The sequence below is a fragment of the Loxodonta africana genome, chromosome 1 (genome assembly GCF_030014295.1).
Source record: "Loxodonta africana isolate mLoxAfr1 chromosome 1, mLoxAfr1.hap2, whole genome shotgun sequence".
Classification (NCBI taxonomy): Eukaryota; Metazoa; Chordata; class Mammalia; order Proboscidea; family Elephantidae; genus Loxodonta; species Loxodonta africana.
Genome location: NC_087342.1, coordinates 12,162,203 through 12,179,555, shown reverse-complemented (window position 1 = coordinate 12,179,555; position 17,353 = coordinate 12,162,203). Strand labels below are relative to the sequence as shown.

Sequence of the window (17,353 nt, the reverse complement as noted above, 5' to 3'; positions counted from 1 at the left end):
AGGGAGCAGGAGAGCAGTGGGATGCAGACCCCACATTCTTGTAAAAAAAAACAGACTTATTGGTCTGACTGAGACTAGAAGGACCCCAGAGGTCATGGTCCCCAAACCTTCTGTTAGCCCAAGACAGGAACCATTCCCAAAGCCAACTCTTCAGACAAGGATTGGACTGGACTATGGGATAGAAAATGATACTGGTGAAGGGGGAGCTTCTTGGCTCAAGTAGACACATGAGACTATGTGGGCTGCTCCTGTCTGGTGAGGAGATGAGAGGGTGGAGGGCGTCTGAAGCTAGCCAAATGGACATGAAAATAGAGTAGAGGGAAGGAGTGTGCTGTCTCATTAGGGAGAGCAACTAGGAGTATATAAAAAAAAAAAAAAAAAAATTTTTTTTTTTTTTTTTTTATATAGCAAGGTGTATATAAATTTTTGTATGAGAGACTGACTTGGTTTGTAAAGTTTCACTTAAAGCACAATAAAAATTTTTTAAAAAAGGAATGTAACAGATAACAAGAAAATTAAAAAAAAAAAATCTTTTTAAATGAGTTTCTCTGAGGTGTGGTCTAGTGGGAGAAAAAGCATGAGGTTTCGAGGCAAACCTGGGCTTTGAGTGCTGGCTCTACCTCTTACTGTGCCAGCACGAGCAAGCGGTTTAACCTCTTCAAGCCTAGCTTTGAAGGTTACAACACCAACCTCAAAACCTGAGGATTAAATATATGTAAAGCACCCAGCGTGGCACCTGATAGGTAGGAGGCAGTCAATTCATGATAGTTATTACCACCCTTTACTGTTGCTGGAAAAAACCTGCCTGCCATGGACTCATTGCAGGAGGGCAGGGATTGTGGTAGCAGCCTTAGCTGGGAGTCCACGGGGCCGTATTGCCTGGCACAATGGCTGGGAAGACTTCACCCGATCTGCCTGTCTCTCACTCCTAGGAACCAATGCCAGGTATCTTTTTTCTCAACACAGGTTGGAGCACAGTGAATGGGACTCTGTCCGGACACCTATCATTGGCTCCTGTGGCACCCAGGAGCATGTGTTAATAGACCTTACAAGCAGCAGTTGTCGAAGGGTAAGAAAAGAAGGAAGGTAAAGAAAGGGTGCTGTGTCTCAGACAGGGCTGGCTGAATTGAGGGCAGGAGTCAAGGAGAGGATATGCAGAAGTCCAGCCATTGAGCAGCTGATAGGCCTAAGACTGGAAGGGTGTGGAAGGTTGGGGGACCTGCTGGAATTGGCCGAACCATCAGCCCTGAGAGACCTTTCTTCCAGGATACCCTTTTCTGTACTGGTTGGATCAGTGTTGCTTAAATACGAGACTACTCGGGAAGGAGAAGGGCCATATCCCTAGAGGGTGAAACTCTGACATTCAGATTTTTCTTTCAGACCCGGAGTGGTGCTGGATGGAAGCGGGTTCTACGTTCGCTGTGTCATTCCCGGACCCGAGTGCCACTGCTAGCAGCCATCTACTTCTTAATGGTTCATGTCCTGCTTATTCTGTGCTTCACGGGCCATCTATAAACTTAGTTGTCATCTTTTGGGCCCCTCACCTAAGAACTTGGAATTCTCTCACCCCTAATGTCAGAACCATCGATTTCAATGGAACAGTCTTTCTACTTTTCTCTCCCACTCTCCCACTCTCCCACTCTCCATGGAAAACACCTGCAAAAGCAGTGGTGATATGTGCACACCTCGGATACGCAGGGACCAGCAAGCAAGCCTATTTTCTTCTACTGCCCAAGGCCTAAACACATCTGCATAATCTGAGGAGGCCCCCAGTTGCTTTGTTGAGCTGAGTATTTGTTCAGATTTTATAGGGCTCTGATCATCTTTTATGGTCCCGTAAAGAGGCTGAGGGGTGTTTTTCAGCCAGGAGGGTGATTCCAATAAACCTAATAATTTGAAGTCCAGTATCATTTTGATTGATACTTTTTTTTGCCTCATTTGACTCTATGTTTTCTCCCGCTTCATAGGGAAGATGGCACTGCCATAAACAAAGCTCTGGGGAGTGAACACATCACCTCACAGGAATTGGGCCTCTTGCAGAATAGGCTGGGAGCTGAAGAACTCCCCAGGGCCAAGCTTTTAGCTGTTGGGTCCCAGGGGAGGGCAGCATCTCCTCCCCTGGCTGTTCAGACATATCTGGAATGAGAATGTGTCGCTCTGGGCTGTAGGGATAGGCTCCTGTGGCCCATGCCCCTGATCTCGTGTATAAAAGGTGTTAAGCAACCCATACCTTTCACTGAAAGGCTGGAAGAATTGGCTATGGACAGTGTGGCTCAGATTCTTTTCATTCCTGCCTTATCTGGACATGCCTTGAATGTGTACCCTGAGACAGTGCCCCGGGGGCCAACAGGGGCCAACGTAGGTGAGGCAGTGAGCCCCAGCCAAGGAGTGTCTGACAAGGGGTCACGCTGCCACTCCTGGCTTCTTGAAGAGCTAAGCTGCTGTGCTGTTGGTGATGGTTATTCCAGTTTCTCAGCCCCATGCTCATCAGCCTTCTGTGGTAACAGAGACCTAAGACAAATGGAAGGAGAATATAGGGAAGATGAGATATTTAAATCTAGGCCTGAGAATGACAGCCAGTATCAAATTCCAGTTGTGCCTATTCCTTGGCCCCCGCCCCGCCACACTTGCCCATTAGTTATTTTTCCTTATTGTGCACATGATGTGTCTCATGGCTGCTCGCACCACCCAAAGAAGAGAGAAGACTGGTGGACTGGCTGTTCTGCTCTAATCCTTTGTCCTCTGGTGACCAAGCCTTGGTCACATCATCCCAGGAATGTTCCTGAAGAACTGTAAAATAATAAAATTATTTTCAGAATGAAGAATTGTGGTAGTGTGTGCATGTATGTGAACATATGGGTACTTGTATACAAGTGTTTGCATGCTGGAGAAGGAAGGTACTTAGAGGAAAAGGTAGGGGTGGGGTAGCTGGGAGTGAATACATGGGGAGAAAGCTCGACATACTCAGGCCTCCTCACTGGCCAGCATCAGTAATAGCTGCATGTTGTCCTTCCAGCCTTAGCCACTAGGTCCTGGAATGATGGAATGAGGAAATCTCATCCTGCCATTGAACCAATGAGGCCAGGCCTTAAAGCGTGAGGTTCATGAAGCATTAGAGCAGAGAATATGCAGGGGATGGTCTTGGGAGAACTCTTGTCTGGTACAGAATGGAAAACATTAGGCCTTTACAGATCCCTCTGGGTTGGAGTGGAGAAAGGGAGCTCTAACAGCATACAGCTGACTGTTGTTAGGTGCTGTTGAGCTGGTCCCAACCCATAGCTACCCTATGTACAACAGAACGAAACACTTCCGGCCCTGTGCTATCCTCATAGTCGTTATGTTTGAGCCCATCGTTGCAGCCGCTGCGTCAATCCATCTCACCGAGGGTCTTCCTCATTTTCACTGAGCCTCTACCGAGCATGATGTCCTTCTCCACGGACTCAGGGACTAGTCCCTCCTGGTAACATGTCCAAAGTATGTGAGAGATAGTCTCACCAACCTTGGTTCTAAGGAGCGTTCTGGCTGGTTGTAGAGATGTTGGATTTTCCTATAGATTTTAGAGATTAGACCTTTGTCGGATTTGTAATAGCTAATTTTTTTTTCCCCAGTCTGTAGGTTGCCTTTTTATTCTTTTGGTGAAGTCCTTGGATGAGCATAAGTGTTTAATTTTTAGAAGATCCCAGTTTTCTAGCTTATCTTTTAGAGTTTGTGTGTTATTAGTTATGGTTTGTATCCTGTTAATGCCGTGTATTAGGGCCTCTAGAGTTGATCCTATTTTTTCTTCTATGAACTTTATAGTTCTTGGCTTTATATTTAGGTCTTTGATCCATTTCGAATTAGGTTTTGTGTATGGTGTGAGGTATGGTTCCTGTTTCATTTTTTTGTAGATGGCCATACAGTTTTGCTAGCACCATTTGTTAAAAAAGACTGCCATTTCTCCCATTTGGTGGACTTTGGACCCTTGTCAAAGATTAGGTGGACAGATTTACATCTGGGTTCTCAATTCTGTTCCATTGGGCAACGTATCTGTCTTTGTACCAGCGCTAAGCTGTTTTGACTACCGTAGCTGTATAGTAGGTTCTAAGGTCAGGTAGCGTGAGTCCTACTTTACTCTTTTTCTTCAGTAGTGCTTTATTTTATCTGGGGCTTCTTCCCTTTCCATGTAAAATTAATGATTAGTTTTTTCATCTCTAAAGAATGCTGTTGGTATTTGGATTGAGATTGCATTGTATTTGTAAATCACTTTGGGTAGAATTGTCATTTTTACAGTGTTGAGTCTACCTCTCCATGAGCATGGTGTGTTTTTCCATTTATGTAGATCTCTTTTGGTTTTTCGTGGTAGTGTTTTGTAGCTTTCTTTGTTAGGTCTTTTATATCCCTGGTTAGATTTATTCCTAAGTATTTTATATTTTTAGAGTCTACTGTAAATGGTGTTGCTTTCCTGATTTCCCTTTCATAGTTCTTTTTATTGGTGTTTAGGAATCCAACTGATTTTTGTGTGTTTATCTTGTATCTTGCTACTCTGCTGAATTTTTCTATTAGTTCCAGTAGTTTTCTTGTACAGTCTTTTGGGTTTTCTATGCATATATCATATCATCCACAAATAGGGATAATTTAACTTCTTCATTACCAATTTGGATGCCCTTTGTTTCTTTTTCCTGCCTTATTGCTCTAGCTAGGACTTCCAGCACAATGTTAAATAGGAATGGTGATAAAGGACATCCTTGTCTTGTTCCTGTTCTTAGGGGAATGTTTTCAGCCTCTCTCCAGTAAGAATGATGTTGGCCATTGGTTTTGCACAGTTGCCCATTATTATGTTGACAAATTTCCCTTATATACCTATCTTAATGAGAATTTTTATCAGGAATGGGTGTTGGACTTTGTTGAGCAACTTTTCTGCATCAATTGAGATGATCAAAAGAGATGATCTCTTTCCATTTATTTATGTGATGGGTTATGTTGATTAATTTTCTAATGTTGAACCATCCTTGCATACCTGGTATGAATCCTATTTGGTCATGTATTATTTTTTTGATATGATGCTGAATTCTATTGGCTAGAATTTTGTTGAGAATTTTTGCATCTATATTCATGAGAGATACTGGTCTGTAGTTTTCTTTTTTTGTGGTGTCTTTGCCTGGTTTTGGTATCGGGGTTATGCTGGCTTATAGAATGCATTTGAAAGTGTTGCTTCCTTTTCTATGTCCTGAAATAGTTTGAGTAGTACTGGTGTAAACTCTTCTCTGAATGTTTGGTAGAATTCTCCAGTGAACCATTTGGGCCAAGGCTCTTTTTGTTGTTGTTGGGGGAAAAAAAAAAAAAAATTATTACTTTTTCAATCTCTTCTCTTGTTATGGGTCTGTTCAGATTTTCAACATCATTTTGTGTTAGTTTAAGTAGGTAATGTGTTTCTAGAAATTTGTCCATTTCCTCTAGGTTTTCAAATTTGTTGGGAGCAGCAAATCCTGATGAGCAATAACACAGAATACCACAAAGACTGTCTATCATCCAGTACCATTGGGTTCTTTCAAACTTCCTCCTATATGGAACCAAATCTTTTTACAATTAGCTCAGATGCCTAACTCTCGCAAACAAGCCATGAACCTTTCTGCCTCCATGTCTTTCCTTTCCCCTAATAAGTTTTTCCCTTATTATTTCATTGAGTGCATCAATGTTTTTTGGACATTTACTACATGCAAACCTCAGTTTTAAGTTTTAAGTGCTGTAAGCAGTGTAGAAGTAGAATTTCTTTTTCAATCTTAACCTTCACGAGCTACATAAAATCAATTTCCCACTAAGTGTTTCTTGATCAGAATAGCCTATCCTGGAGTCCCTGGGGGGTGGAAATGGTTAACGTACTTGGCTGCTAACCAAAAGGTTGGAGGTTTGAGTCCACCAGAGGCTCCTTGGAAGAATGATCTGGCAATCTGCTTCCAAAAAAAAAAAAAAAAAAACTCAGTAATTGAAAACCCTGTGGAGCACAGCTCTACTTTGACACACGTGGGGTTGCCTGAGTTGGAATGGCCCATCCCAAATTCTTCTCTGAATTCCTTTACTACAATAGATGCAGCTGCCTACCACATTTAGGACACAAATGCAGTACTATAGCATTCTCTTCATGTTTTCTGGTTGAATGTTTTGCTTCCCTGACTATAAACTCTGAGTAAGAGCAGCATTTTCTATCACTTCCTCATGCTCCTCAAAGTTTGCAAAAGAGTAACCACAGGATCATTTAATCCTTTTAAAGTCAAGCCCCTAAGCATAAAGAAAGGAGCCCTGGTGGCACAGCGGTTAAGCACTCAGCTGCTAACAGAAAGGTCAGTGGTTTGAACCCACTAGCTGCTCTGCAGAAGAAAAATGTGGCAGATTCCATAAAGATTTACAGCCTTGGAAGCCCTGCGGGGCAGTTCTACTCTGTCCTATAGGGTCACTATGAGCCAGCATTGACTCGTCGGCAATGAGTTTTTTAGGTTAAGAAGGAACTGACTCAAACTTCAGGAAGTAGCTGTGAAGACAGGGTGGCAGGAAATGACAGCAAACCTGAATAACGGAACTGAAGCAGCAGCTCAGAATTTCTTGATCTGAGTGGCAGCAGCCAGAAAGGGAGCCGGGTGTCGTCTTGAGGAGCTGGGATCTGAGAGCCAGACACTCACACTATTGGAGGTGGGTGCGCTGAGCAGTGAGGGGAGTTGGGGAGCAAGAGAGGAAGTAAGAGGAACCTACCTGATAGGGGTGAGGGACACTGCTATTAGCCTTTTTAAGCTTTTATGGCCAGAAGGCCAGGATGTGAGTGGTTACGGGTAATGAGCATCTGTGGATGGAAACAGAGGGAGGGCTAAAACCCAGGGGAGCAGAATTCAGCAGCCAGCCAGGACCCAGACCACACAAAGTATTGTCTGATCTCTGTTGACAATCTCCAGCCCTCCTAGGCGCTGGGTTGAAAGGAGGACCACAGGAGATGAAGACAAGTCTCTGCCCTGGAAGAGCGTATGGTCTAGCCAGGGACATAAAACCCACGTAGGAAATGGTGTAACTGATCAGGAAGCCCTAGCTAATGTACAGTTGTGCTGAGAACCAAGGTGAGGGAGTGCGTGGTGGTTCAGCTGGGACTAGTTTCTGTGACTGCAGGATCACAGAATCGCAGAATGTCAGAAATGGAAGCAACTTTATAGGTTAGCTAAGTTGACCCCTTCATTTGATTTTCCATTGGCAAAACTGAGAATCAACAATTATTCAGTAACTCGCTAAATTATTTGAGTCAATATTTGTGACTAGACTGGTGCCTGGCACATGAGAACATACTTCACATTGATTCTCTTACCTGTGTTCCCAGAGGGGTGATCACCAGGTCTTCTGACTCCCAGCCCATGTAGTGTACTGATGCTCTAAGTCAGTCTCCTGTTGAGACCCTTGACTGTACCTAAGACTCATGCTCAAACACATTCCTCTTCAGTTTCCCATCTCTAGAGAGCACCTCTTGGCTTCCCTATTTCTGGCCAGTAGGTCAAAGATACCACATCATCTCTATGTCAGAAATTCTTCTCTTTATCTCAAGAATGGGTAAAAACTGGAGATTTCTGAAAGAGCTGGGCCGAGGCCTCGGAGGAACAGCAGGGCAGACGACAGGACCATCGGCTCTCATTGCTTCCTTATCACGCACAAATATTTCAGAAACTTCTCCTTTCTAGTGTCCTATATTAAGTCCTGTTGCTGCAGCACAGTCCAGGAGCCAGGGCATGAGAAGAACACAAGGGCGAAAGGATACAGGATCATAGGTCTCTACTACCTGCCCCAGGCCATAACCACCACCTTGGCAGGGGAGGCAGAGCTGCTGTCTGCAGTGACTCACTACAGTCAGGTGCCTCAGTCAACACCTCCAGTGTCCTCTCAGCATCTCCTTTTCCCACTTTACACCCAAACCCCTTTAGATGGCATTTCCAAGGGGTTGGTTGTTCAAAGAGCGTGAAAAGGAGAAGGGTGGAGTTTTCAAGTGGAAATAGAAAACTAGAAAGGAGAATCTGAGGGCCTACGTGACCAGACAGGAAAGTGTTTGTAAAAGGGACTCCCTTGAGAGACAAAGAAGAGCGCGGGAGAATGTCTGGAGAGTAGGGCGAGGTGTCTGAGCAGGGAAAGATGGGCAGGAAAGTTTTCAGCTAGCAAGTGGTGCCAGGGCTGAGAGGTCTCTGTGGAGTGGGTGAGCATTGTCTGCTGTCACCTCCTCACACCAAGGTCTGGGACCCACAGATGCAGAGTAGCTGTGCAGCCTCCCCACCCCGCGTCACCGGCAGGCTGACCTGGAGACGCCCCGCAGAGCAACAATTTGGCCCCCCTTCAAGCTAGTGTACTCAAAGTATTTCTTTTGCATTTATTTAGTTAATAAAAGTTGAATACCTCTGATGTTCAAAATACAGATTTTTACATGTTATGTTTTGAACAAGTTATCTTCTTTAGAGGTATAATTGAACTGTTCTTAAAAATTGGAAAGAAATGACTTTCCGCCAGTGAATAGTGAAGTGCTTCCCCACGCGTTGCTCAGGGTAGGAATTTCAGCTAACTGCCCCTAATGACCTCAAGCAGCTGTCCACAGGCTATCTCAGAGAGGAGGTGGGATGGTACTTGGACTGGGTGTTGGGAAAATTCTCAATAGAGCTGTGTGGGTTGTAGAGAGGAGTGTAGAGGCTGTTCACTTTGGCAGGAACTGGACCAATTTCTATTTCGACAATTATAAAAGGAATCATCTCTAGAAACCTGTGTTCTGTGTGCCCAGCGCCCTCGATGGTCTTGGCTCCCCCACCCTTGCTCCTTCTTACAGATGTCATTCTGTCATTGAATACCACCCCAAGCTGCTGCCTGGCTGGCCTCTGGACACAGGCAAACAATCCCAGAAGTTTTGACATCCAGGTTATTTAGCAGTACCTACACCCAAGATGACTTCTCTCCAGACTCAGTTTCTCTTGATTAAGCCCCCCAAAAACTGAGCAAAAGTGCCTTTTGTTGTTGTGTTGTAAAAATAGAGGTAACACAACATTTGCCAATTCAACATTTGTCACTTGTACAAGTCAATGAAACAAATTACATCAATCATTTTGTGCAACCATCACCAACATCCTTTGCCACATTTTCCATCCCCATAAGCAGACTCAGTGCTAACTCTCTAAAGTGTTAAAAAGCTAAGGTGTGCCTGATCCAAGCCATGGTGTTTTCAGTCGCCTCATATGCATGCAAAAGCTGGACAAGGAATAAGGAAAACCAAAGAAGACTTGATGTCTTCGAATTATGGTGTTGGCAAGGAATATTGAATATACCATGGACTGCCAGAAAACAAAAACTTGGAAGAGGTAATGCCAGAATGCTCATTAAAAGCAAGGATGGTGAAATTTTGTCTCACATACTTTGGACATGTTACCAGGAGGGACTAGTCCCTGGAGAACGACATCATGCTGGGTAAAGGAGAGGGTCAGTGAGAAAGAGAAAGACTCAGTGAGAAGGATTGACACAGTGGCTGTAAGAAAACAAGGAGCTCGAGAATAACAACGATTGTGAGAATGGCTCAGGGCCAGGCAGTGTTTTGTTCTGTTGTACATAGGGTCGCTATGAGTTGGAATCAACTCGATGCCACCTAACAACAACAATGCCAGCTAAACAAATATCCCTTTCTTTCCCCTTCCCTCTCACTCCTTGTAACCACTGTTAAGCTCTGATCTCTATATATTTGCCTATTCTAAGTGTTTTTTATTAGTGAGATCAACAATATTTTTCTTTTTGTGATTGGCTTATTTCACTCAGCATAATGTTTTCAAGGTTTAAAACTCCCACCTGCTTTCCCTCAGCTTTTATTCTCTTGCAGAACAGAAATATATATATGTGTGTCTATCTATCTATCTGTCTGTCTGTCTGTCTGTCTGTCTGTCTATCTATCTCAAGAAACATTGAGGCTCTTTTATTACTGGTTTCAGCATCCTTTTCTTCTCTACTCTTGATGCTTTTTTGTCCTACTTATTCCCGCCTTCTCTCCCCCTCAGATGTGGAAGTCTGTAGTGGGGCACGATGTATCTGTCTCTGTGGAGACCCAAGGGGATGACTGGGACACCGACCCTGACTTTGTGGTGAGTTTGGAAATAGCTTTGCTCAGTTAAGGGGAGGGGTGGCATCTGGGCTGCTCTGAGACCTCTGAGGGGCTTGGAACACGACAGCCTGGGACTGATACAGCCCTCAATGTGGGATTACTGGTAGAACAGTTTGCTGTCATGAGTAGAGCACACATGATAGCTGGTGTTGAGGATGGAAGGAAACAGGTGCGGAGGAGTTGGACAGTGTGATTGCCAGGCTATGACAGGCTATGGTGAAGTAAGGAGCAGGTTAACATGGGTCTCCTTTGGTCTCTGATCCAGAAGTTGGGCTGGACATGTGTGATTTGGAGGGATTGAGAAGTTATAGGAGACCTGGAAGGAAAAGTATGAGGGATATAGAGCCGGAAGGGAGATTTCTCAGTTCACCAGTCTAATTTTAGCATGGCATCAGAGTGGAGCCTGAATAATGACCCAGACTGAAGGAGGCAGCTGATACAGGGGACATGGAATACATACATGTCAGCTGTGTGTCCCCTAGTGTGGCACAACTCTTCCCATCGCTTACTCTGAGTGCTGTCTTTTGCAGAATGACATCTCTGAGAAGGAGCAACGGTGGGGAGCCAAGACCATCGAAGGTTCTGGGCGCACAGAACACATCAAGTAGGTGCCAAGAGAACTGGAGAGAGGGAAAGGGGTTGTGAAGCAAGAGCCCAGGGGGAACTCAGAGACTCAGGAAAGGGTGGGAAGAAAGGAAAAAGAGAGGATAACTCAGGTCTATGTAGCTTTGTTTTTTCTTGAATCTGTCCCTGTGTGTCCCTGTATGTGTCATTGTGTGTTTCTCCACCCCTCCCCCACCAACCTATTATCTGTCTTTTGTTTCTTGAAGCACTATTTCCCCAAGTGGGTCTATTATATTAACCACCTCAAAAAAAATTTTTTTTTTCTTCCTTCATTAGGACATGAGGGTTTCAGAGAAGAAATGACTCATGTGCTGATGTTCTTTCTCTCTCTCTATCTGTCTATCTAGCTACATAAATATGTGTCTAGGGTATAGAGTGACTTCAGATGGACTAAGGTGGATTTGGGGCTCTGGTGGCGTAGCAGTTAAGAGCTTGGCTGCTAACCAAAAAGTCAGCAGTTCGAATCCACCAGCTGCTCCTTGGAAACACTATGGGGCAGTTCTATAGGGTCACTATGAGTCTGAATTGACTCGACAACAGTGGGCTTTTTTTTTTTTTTAAGGTGGATTCAGTAAAATGTCAAGGTGAAGAACTCATAATAAATGCTCTTAAAAAAGGGCAATATCCTACATGATCTGAATGATTTTTTGAATGAGAATATTTACTTGGATAATTGATAGGTGTTGAAATGGTAATATGAGGAAATGTGACACTTGGATAATTTAGTCACTAAAGCTATTTTAGCAATGATGTTTAGGGATCTTAAAGATTATAGTCCAATTTTCATTTTACCACCAAAAAAAAACAAACAAACAAAACAAAAAACCTAATACCAAAAGAGAAAAGGAACTCACTCATAGACATACCCAGCATTTTCTCTGGGATGGATCTTCCATTTGGATTCAGAAACCATTCTGTCTTTAATGGATTGCTTGGGGTCATCTAACCTGGGCTGTCTGCTTTGGGTAATATCAGAATATCAAAACGTTGTAAAGTAGACACAATAAACAGGATGACAAGGACAAAAATGAAAAGTTAAACAACTGTGTACAAATTGGCAGAGTTTTTAGCTCCGGTTTAACTTTTGTCCCCACACTCCAGCATCAGTGTTTTTCCCTCGTTTCCCCCTAGATTTTAAAAAGCATCAGTGAATGACCATACTGTACAAGCAACACACTAGACACTTGGCACTTGTTTATACAATTGGATAATATTCAGTACCGTGCACTACTGAATCAGACATAATGGTTTGTCTTACCAAGTAGCTGTAATGAATATTATTCTTCAAGAAACCAAGTAATTCTGGAAGCAGTTGGAGAAGGAAAAAATGGAACAGGTTCATGCCAAAGGCTTCCTGATGTCTGCCTGAAGGTTCATAGACCCCAAACTCTCAAGACCCCTTTCCTCTTCTGAGTGAAGGCTGCCCAGCCCGAGTATCATGGAAACTGCACGGATGAGGCTACCAGTGAAAACCCAAGTCAGTTGGTGCTCCACGTGTATCACAGTAGAACTGTACCTAGAGTTTTCAGTGGCTAATTTTTTTGGAAGTAGATCTCCAAGGTTTTCTTCTGAGGTGCCTTTGGGTGGACTTGAACCACCAACCTTTTAGTTAGCAGCTGAACTTGTTAACCATTTGCACCACCCAGGGACTCCAAGAGGAGGCTACAAGCTCTTCTTTCACCTTTTGCCTCCCAGTGCCTGTCTCACACACAGTGGGAGCAGAGCATTTTGAGGAAGACTTCTGAATCCCTGCCAAGACTCCCATGATCTTTCAGAAGGGGTTTGAGTTTGGGTATCAGATTTAGAGTCATTTACCAGCCCTGCCCCTACTAGCTTTGTGACCTTAGACACGTAGCCTCTCTGAACCTCAGCTTCTTTATTATCAAATGGGGGCAATAATAGCTACCGCACAGATTTATTATTCAAATTCAATGAGACTACATATGTTAATGTTTAGTGCCATACTTAGCACTTGCTATCAGTTCAATATTTTAACTTTTCTTTCCTGTTAATATAGGTTGGTTTAATCTGATTTCCCTCCTAAAAACCTAACAAACATGAAACAGATGACAGCCTCCCTCCATCCCCCACGCACTAGGTGGTGTTAACCACGATGCTGTGCTGCACAACTCCAGTCTATGGATTCCTCTGACTGGTTGGTGCCCCTTAGGTCATACAACATTGTGTCCTGGATGTTTCTTGTTAACCTAACTGGATCTCTACCTGGTGGAATAAATGATGGAGATTATCTTAGTCATCTAGTGCTGCCATAACAGAAATACCACAAGTGGATGGCTTTAACAAAGAGAAATTTATTTTCTCACAGTCTAGTAGCTTACAAGTCAAAATGCAGGGCGTTGGCTTCTAGGGAAAGGCTTTGTCCCTCTGTCAGCTCTGGAGGAAGGTCCTTGTCCTCTATCTTCCCCTGGTCGAGAAGCTTCTCAGGCGCAGGGCCCCGTGCCCAAAGGACGCACTCTGCTCCTGGTGCTGCTTTCTTAGTGGTATGAGGTCCCCAACTCTCTGCTTGCTTCCCTTTTCTTTCATCTCTTGAGAGATAAAAGGTTGTGCAGGCCACACCTCAGGGAAATTCCCTTTACCTTGGACCAGGAAGGTGACCTGAGTAAGGGTGGTGTTACAATCCCACCCTAATCCTCCCGACATAAAATTACAACCACACAATACTGGGAATCATGGCCTAACCAAGTTGACACATATTTTCTCGGAGATACAATTCAATCCATGACAGAGATATTTACACAAAAGGCCCTCTCTTCTCATTTACCCAGGCTACCAAAGTGTAAAAGCCCAGTATCTGCCAGTAACTTAGCCAGGTGACCTTGGGCAAGTCACTTTTCCACTGATTCTGTGTTCCTGTCAGGGTCAAAAAGAACCCCAGAGGACCTTCCAGTATTTAGTCTCTAATATTCTGGGATTCTGTCTGGTAGCCCATCTTTAAGGTCAGATGAGACTCACTAAGGTCCTTGGAGGGGAGGGGAAGTTGGAGAGAAGAACAGTAGCTGCAGAGCTAAGATGACTCAAAGCAGGAAAAGGAAGTGACTGTGGTTCTCTGGTCTTGAATAAATTTAGTTTGGGGAGTGGTTTGGTGATGCAATGAGTAGCTCAAATGAGTTTCTCCAGCTTGCGTATGTTGGATATAGGAGACCTGGGCCAGGTGGCGCCGAGCAGCTTAGTGTTCCCTGGGAATTGCCCTCCATCTTCTTCTCACCACTCTTGCCCACTCATTCTCTTCGGCACTGGCCTTTTTCCTTGACTAGTTAAGAATCCTTATTACTCCAGGATAGTATGACTCAAGCTCTCTAGGGTAAAGGACCAAAGGACCAGGTTGTTGTTGTTTTTTGAAATCTGTCACAGACTGATACTTTGGCAAAGTAGAATAAAATTGAATTGCTGGAAAAATGAATTAAAAAAAAAGATGTAGAAAGCACAAGAGCAGTTTTTTAATTTAGGTTCAATAGGCAAAATTACCATGTGAGATTGCTACAGAAGTTTCCAAGTGCTTACTCTCAATTTTTATTCTTATTTCACTGTAGAACAGCAACGGGCTTGTGGACCACACTTTGAGTAGCACTGCTCTAGTAGAATAATTTTTCGTACTTCCTGAAACCCATCTGGCCTTTAGGTTAGATCCTTAACTGAGCCATAACCCACAGGATATCTGCTCAGTAACACTTCAAGTGAAAATGAAGAATGGTGTAGTGTCAAGAGTACTGAAATAGAAATCTTGAGGTCTGGGGACTGGCCCCAGGCCTGCTATAAAAGGGCTCAGGGAATGATTTTACCACTCTGTCTCTATTCCCCAATGGTGACTGGAGATAATGGTACCAACTGTGTTTATCTCACAGAGTACTGTGAAGATCTATGTATATAACATAAGAATAATACCTAACATTTATGGAGTTCTTATTACATGTCATGCAAAATGCTAAGTGCTTTGCACTGCCACGTTTAATCTTCAAAACAACCCTATATCATAGATGATGCTGTTATCCTGATTTTAGCAGATGCATTGATGCTTAGCAATTTGTCTAAGGACATACAAATAGTAATTTGAATTCAGTTCAGTATGACTCCACGGGCTGGATTCTTGACCACTATTTCATATTTGTTCTGTATCTAATAATTATAATATTGCATGCCCACAATTCTCTTGTTGAAATGGAATGCAAATTCCCAGGAGCTAAGCTATTGCCTTTCCTCAAGGCTGCTGTTCTGTTTAGAATGACTTTAAGTGCATTATAAACAAAAACACTGAACCCATTGCATAGATTCCAATTCATAGCGACCCTGTAGGACAGAGTAGAACTGCCCCATAGGGTTTCCAAGGAGCAACTGGTGGATTCGAAAAGAACTGCTGTCCTTTTGTTTAGCAGCTGTAATGCTTAACCACTGTGCTACCAGGGCTCCACGTATGTTATAGATTGGCCTTGATAACATACTGCCATCATACTTGTAAGCATGGAACTCTATAGGAGTGCCCCCAAATCTATCTTTCATTTAATGCTTTCTTTTTTTTTTAATGGTTAAGAAACAACTTTATTGACGTATAATCATTTTCAGTAAATAACTCGATGAGCGTTGAAAAATATACACCCATGTAGCCACTAGCACAATCAAGATATTGAATATTTCCCTGACCACAAAAAGTTCCCTTGTGCCTCCCTGCAGTCAATAACTGTCATCCCTACCCATGGTTGGATGTGAGCACTGATCTCCTTTTTGTCCGTATACATTAGTTTTACCTGTCCTAGAATTTTATGTATTGGGATAATACAGAATGTACTCTTATGTCTGGCTTCTTTAACTCAGCGTAATGTTTTGAGATCCACCCCTATGTTGTGTGTATTCGTCTTTCGTCCCTCTTCATTGTTAAGTAGTATCCCATTGTATGGATATAGCACAGTGTGGTTTTATTTATTACCCCACTAATGCACTTTCGGTTTGTTTATAGTTTGGGGCTATTACAAATAAAGCTCTATAAACATTTGTACAGAAATCTTTTTGTTAATATATATTTTTATTGGGAAACAACCTAGGAGTGGAATTGCTGGGTCGTACATATGTCGTTATTGTCAGGTGCTGTCAAGTCAGTTTTGACTCACAACAACCCTATGTACAACAGAATGAAACACTGCCTGGTCCTGTGCCATCCTCACAATCATTATGCTTGAGCTCACTGTTGCAGCCACTGTGTCAATCCATTTCATTGAGGGTCTTTCTCTTTTTCGCTGACCCTCTACTTTACCAAGCATGATGTCCTTCTACAGGGACTGATCCCTCCTGATAATGTGTCCAAAGTATGTGAGATGTAGTCTCACCATCCTTGCTTCTAAGGAACATTCTGGCTGTATTTCTTCCAAGATGGATTTGTTCATTCTTCTGGCAATCCCTGGTATATTCAATATTCTTCACCAACACTGTAATTCAAAGGTGTCAATTCTTCTTCCATCTTCCTGATTCATTGTCCAGCTTTCACATGCATATGAGGTAACTGAGGCTTGCTTGGGTCAGGTGCAACTTAGTCTTCAAGGTGACACCTTTGTTTTTAACACTTTAAAGAGGTCTTTTGCAGCAGATTTGCCCGGTGCAATATATCATTTGATTTCTTGACTGCTGGGTCATATAGTGTGTGTTTAACTTTATAAGAAACTGCCAAACTGTTTTCCAAGGAGCATTTAACATTTTTCATTTCCCATTAGAAATTTTTGAGTTTCAATTGCTCCACATCCTTTTCAGCACTTGGGATTGTTAGTATTTTTAATTTCGCCCACCCTGGTGGTGTAGTGGTTAGGTGTTACAGCTGCTAACCAAAAAGGTCAGCAGTTTGAATCCACCAGGTGCTCCTTGGAAACTCTATGGGGCAGCTCTACTCTGTCCTATAGGGTCAGTATGAGTCGGAATCGACTTGATGGCAATGGGTGGCGGTGGTGGTAGTGGGTATGCAGTGATTTTAATTTGTACTTATTTGATGACTAACTTTATTGAGCATCTTTTCATGTGCCATTTATGTATCTTTATATATTTTCATTTTGAGGGGTCTGTTCATATATTTTTTTCACTTTTAAAGTGGGTTGTTCATCTTATTATTATTTTGTGTTAAGAGTTCTTTATATATATTGGATACAAGTCCTTCGTCAGAAATACATTTTACAAATGCTTTCTTCCAGAGTGTAACTTGCCTTTTCATTTCATTAATGATATTTTTGAAGCACAGAAGTTTTTAATTCTGATGAAGTCCAATTTATCAAAAACTTTTTATGGTTATCAAAAGAGAACTACATAAATGGAAAAACATACAATGCTCATGGAGAGTAGACTCAACATTGTGAAAATATAATTCTACTCTTAGAAGAAGTACAACCAGAATGCTCATTAGAAGCAAGGATGGCGAGACTGTGTCTTACATACTTTGGACATGTTGTCAGGAGGGCTCAGTCCCTGGAGAAGGACATCGTGTTTGGCAGAGTACAGGGTCAGTGGAAAAGAGGAAGACCCTCAATGAGGTGGATTGACTCAGTGGCTGCAACAATGAGCTCAACCATAACAATGATTGTAAGGATGGCTCAGGACCTGGCAGTGTTTCGT

The 17,353-nt window shown here is 42.9% G+C and overlaps 2 protein-coding genes and 1 long non-coding RNA gene across 7 annotated transcripts in view; 2 read left to right on the top strand and 1 right to left on the bottom strand.

Annotated features, from left to right (window-relative positions):
• Positions 1-2,734, top strand: part of GOLGB1 (golgin B1) — an 80,963-nt gene extending 78,229 nt beyond the window's left edge. For all 4 annotated transcript variants that reach the window (XM_064287237.1, XM_064287333.1, XM_064287275.1 and 1 more), the window contains 2 exons: positions 967-1,069; positions 1,381-2,734. In XM_064287237.1, coding sequence (XP_064143307.1) covers positions 967-1,069; positions 1,381-1,515 — 238 coding nt within the window. In that variant the 3' untranslated portion in view covers positions 1,516-2,734. The remainder of the gene's footprint in view (positions 1-966; positions 1,070-1,380) is intronic.
• On the bottom strand, positions 2,698-8,336 carry LOC135231615 (uncharacterized). Of its 2 annotated transcripts, none has more exons than XR_010322395.1 (3): positions 7,322-8,336; positions 5,860-5,930; positions 2,698-2,790 (listed from the first exon to the last, which is right to left on the bottom strand). It is a non-coding gene; the product is annotated as an uncharacterized LOC135231615 (long non-coding RNA). The 2 variants fall into 2 exon arrangements; XR_010322391.1 differs by having other exon boundaries at positions 5,860-5,927; positions 7,322-8,335.
• The window catches only part of HCLS1 (hematopoietic cell-specific Lyn substrate 1), a 29,286-nt gene continuing 18,463 nt past the window's right edge, over positions 6,531-17,353 (top strand). Inside the window, exons 1-3 of the mRNA XM_010592924.3 lie at positions 6,531-6,663; positions 10,023-10,106; positions 10,657-10,730. Coding sequence (XP_010591226.1) covers positions 10,023-10,106; positions 10,657-10,730 — 158 coding nt within the window. The 5' untranslated portion in view covers positions 6,531-6,663. The remainder of the gene's footprint in view (positions 6,664-10,022; positions 10,107-10,656; positions 10,731-17,353) is intronic.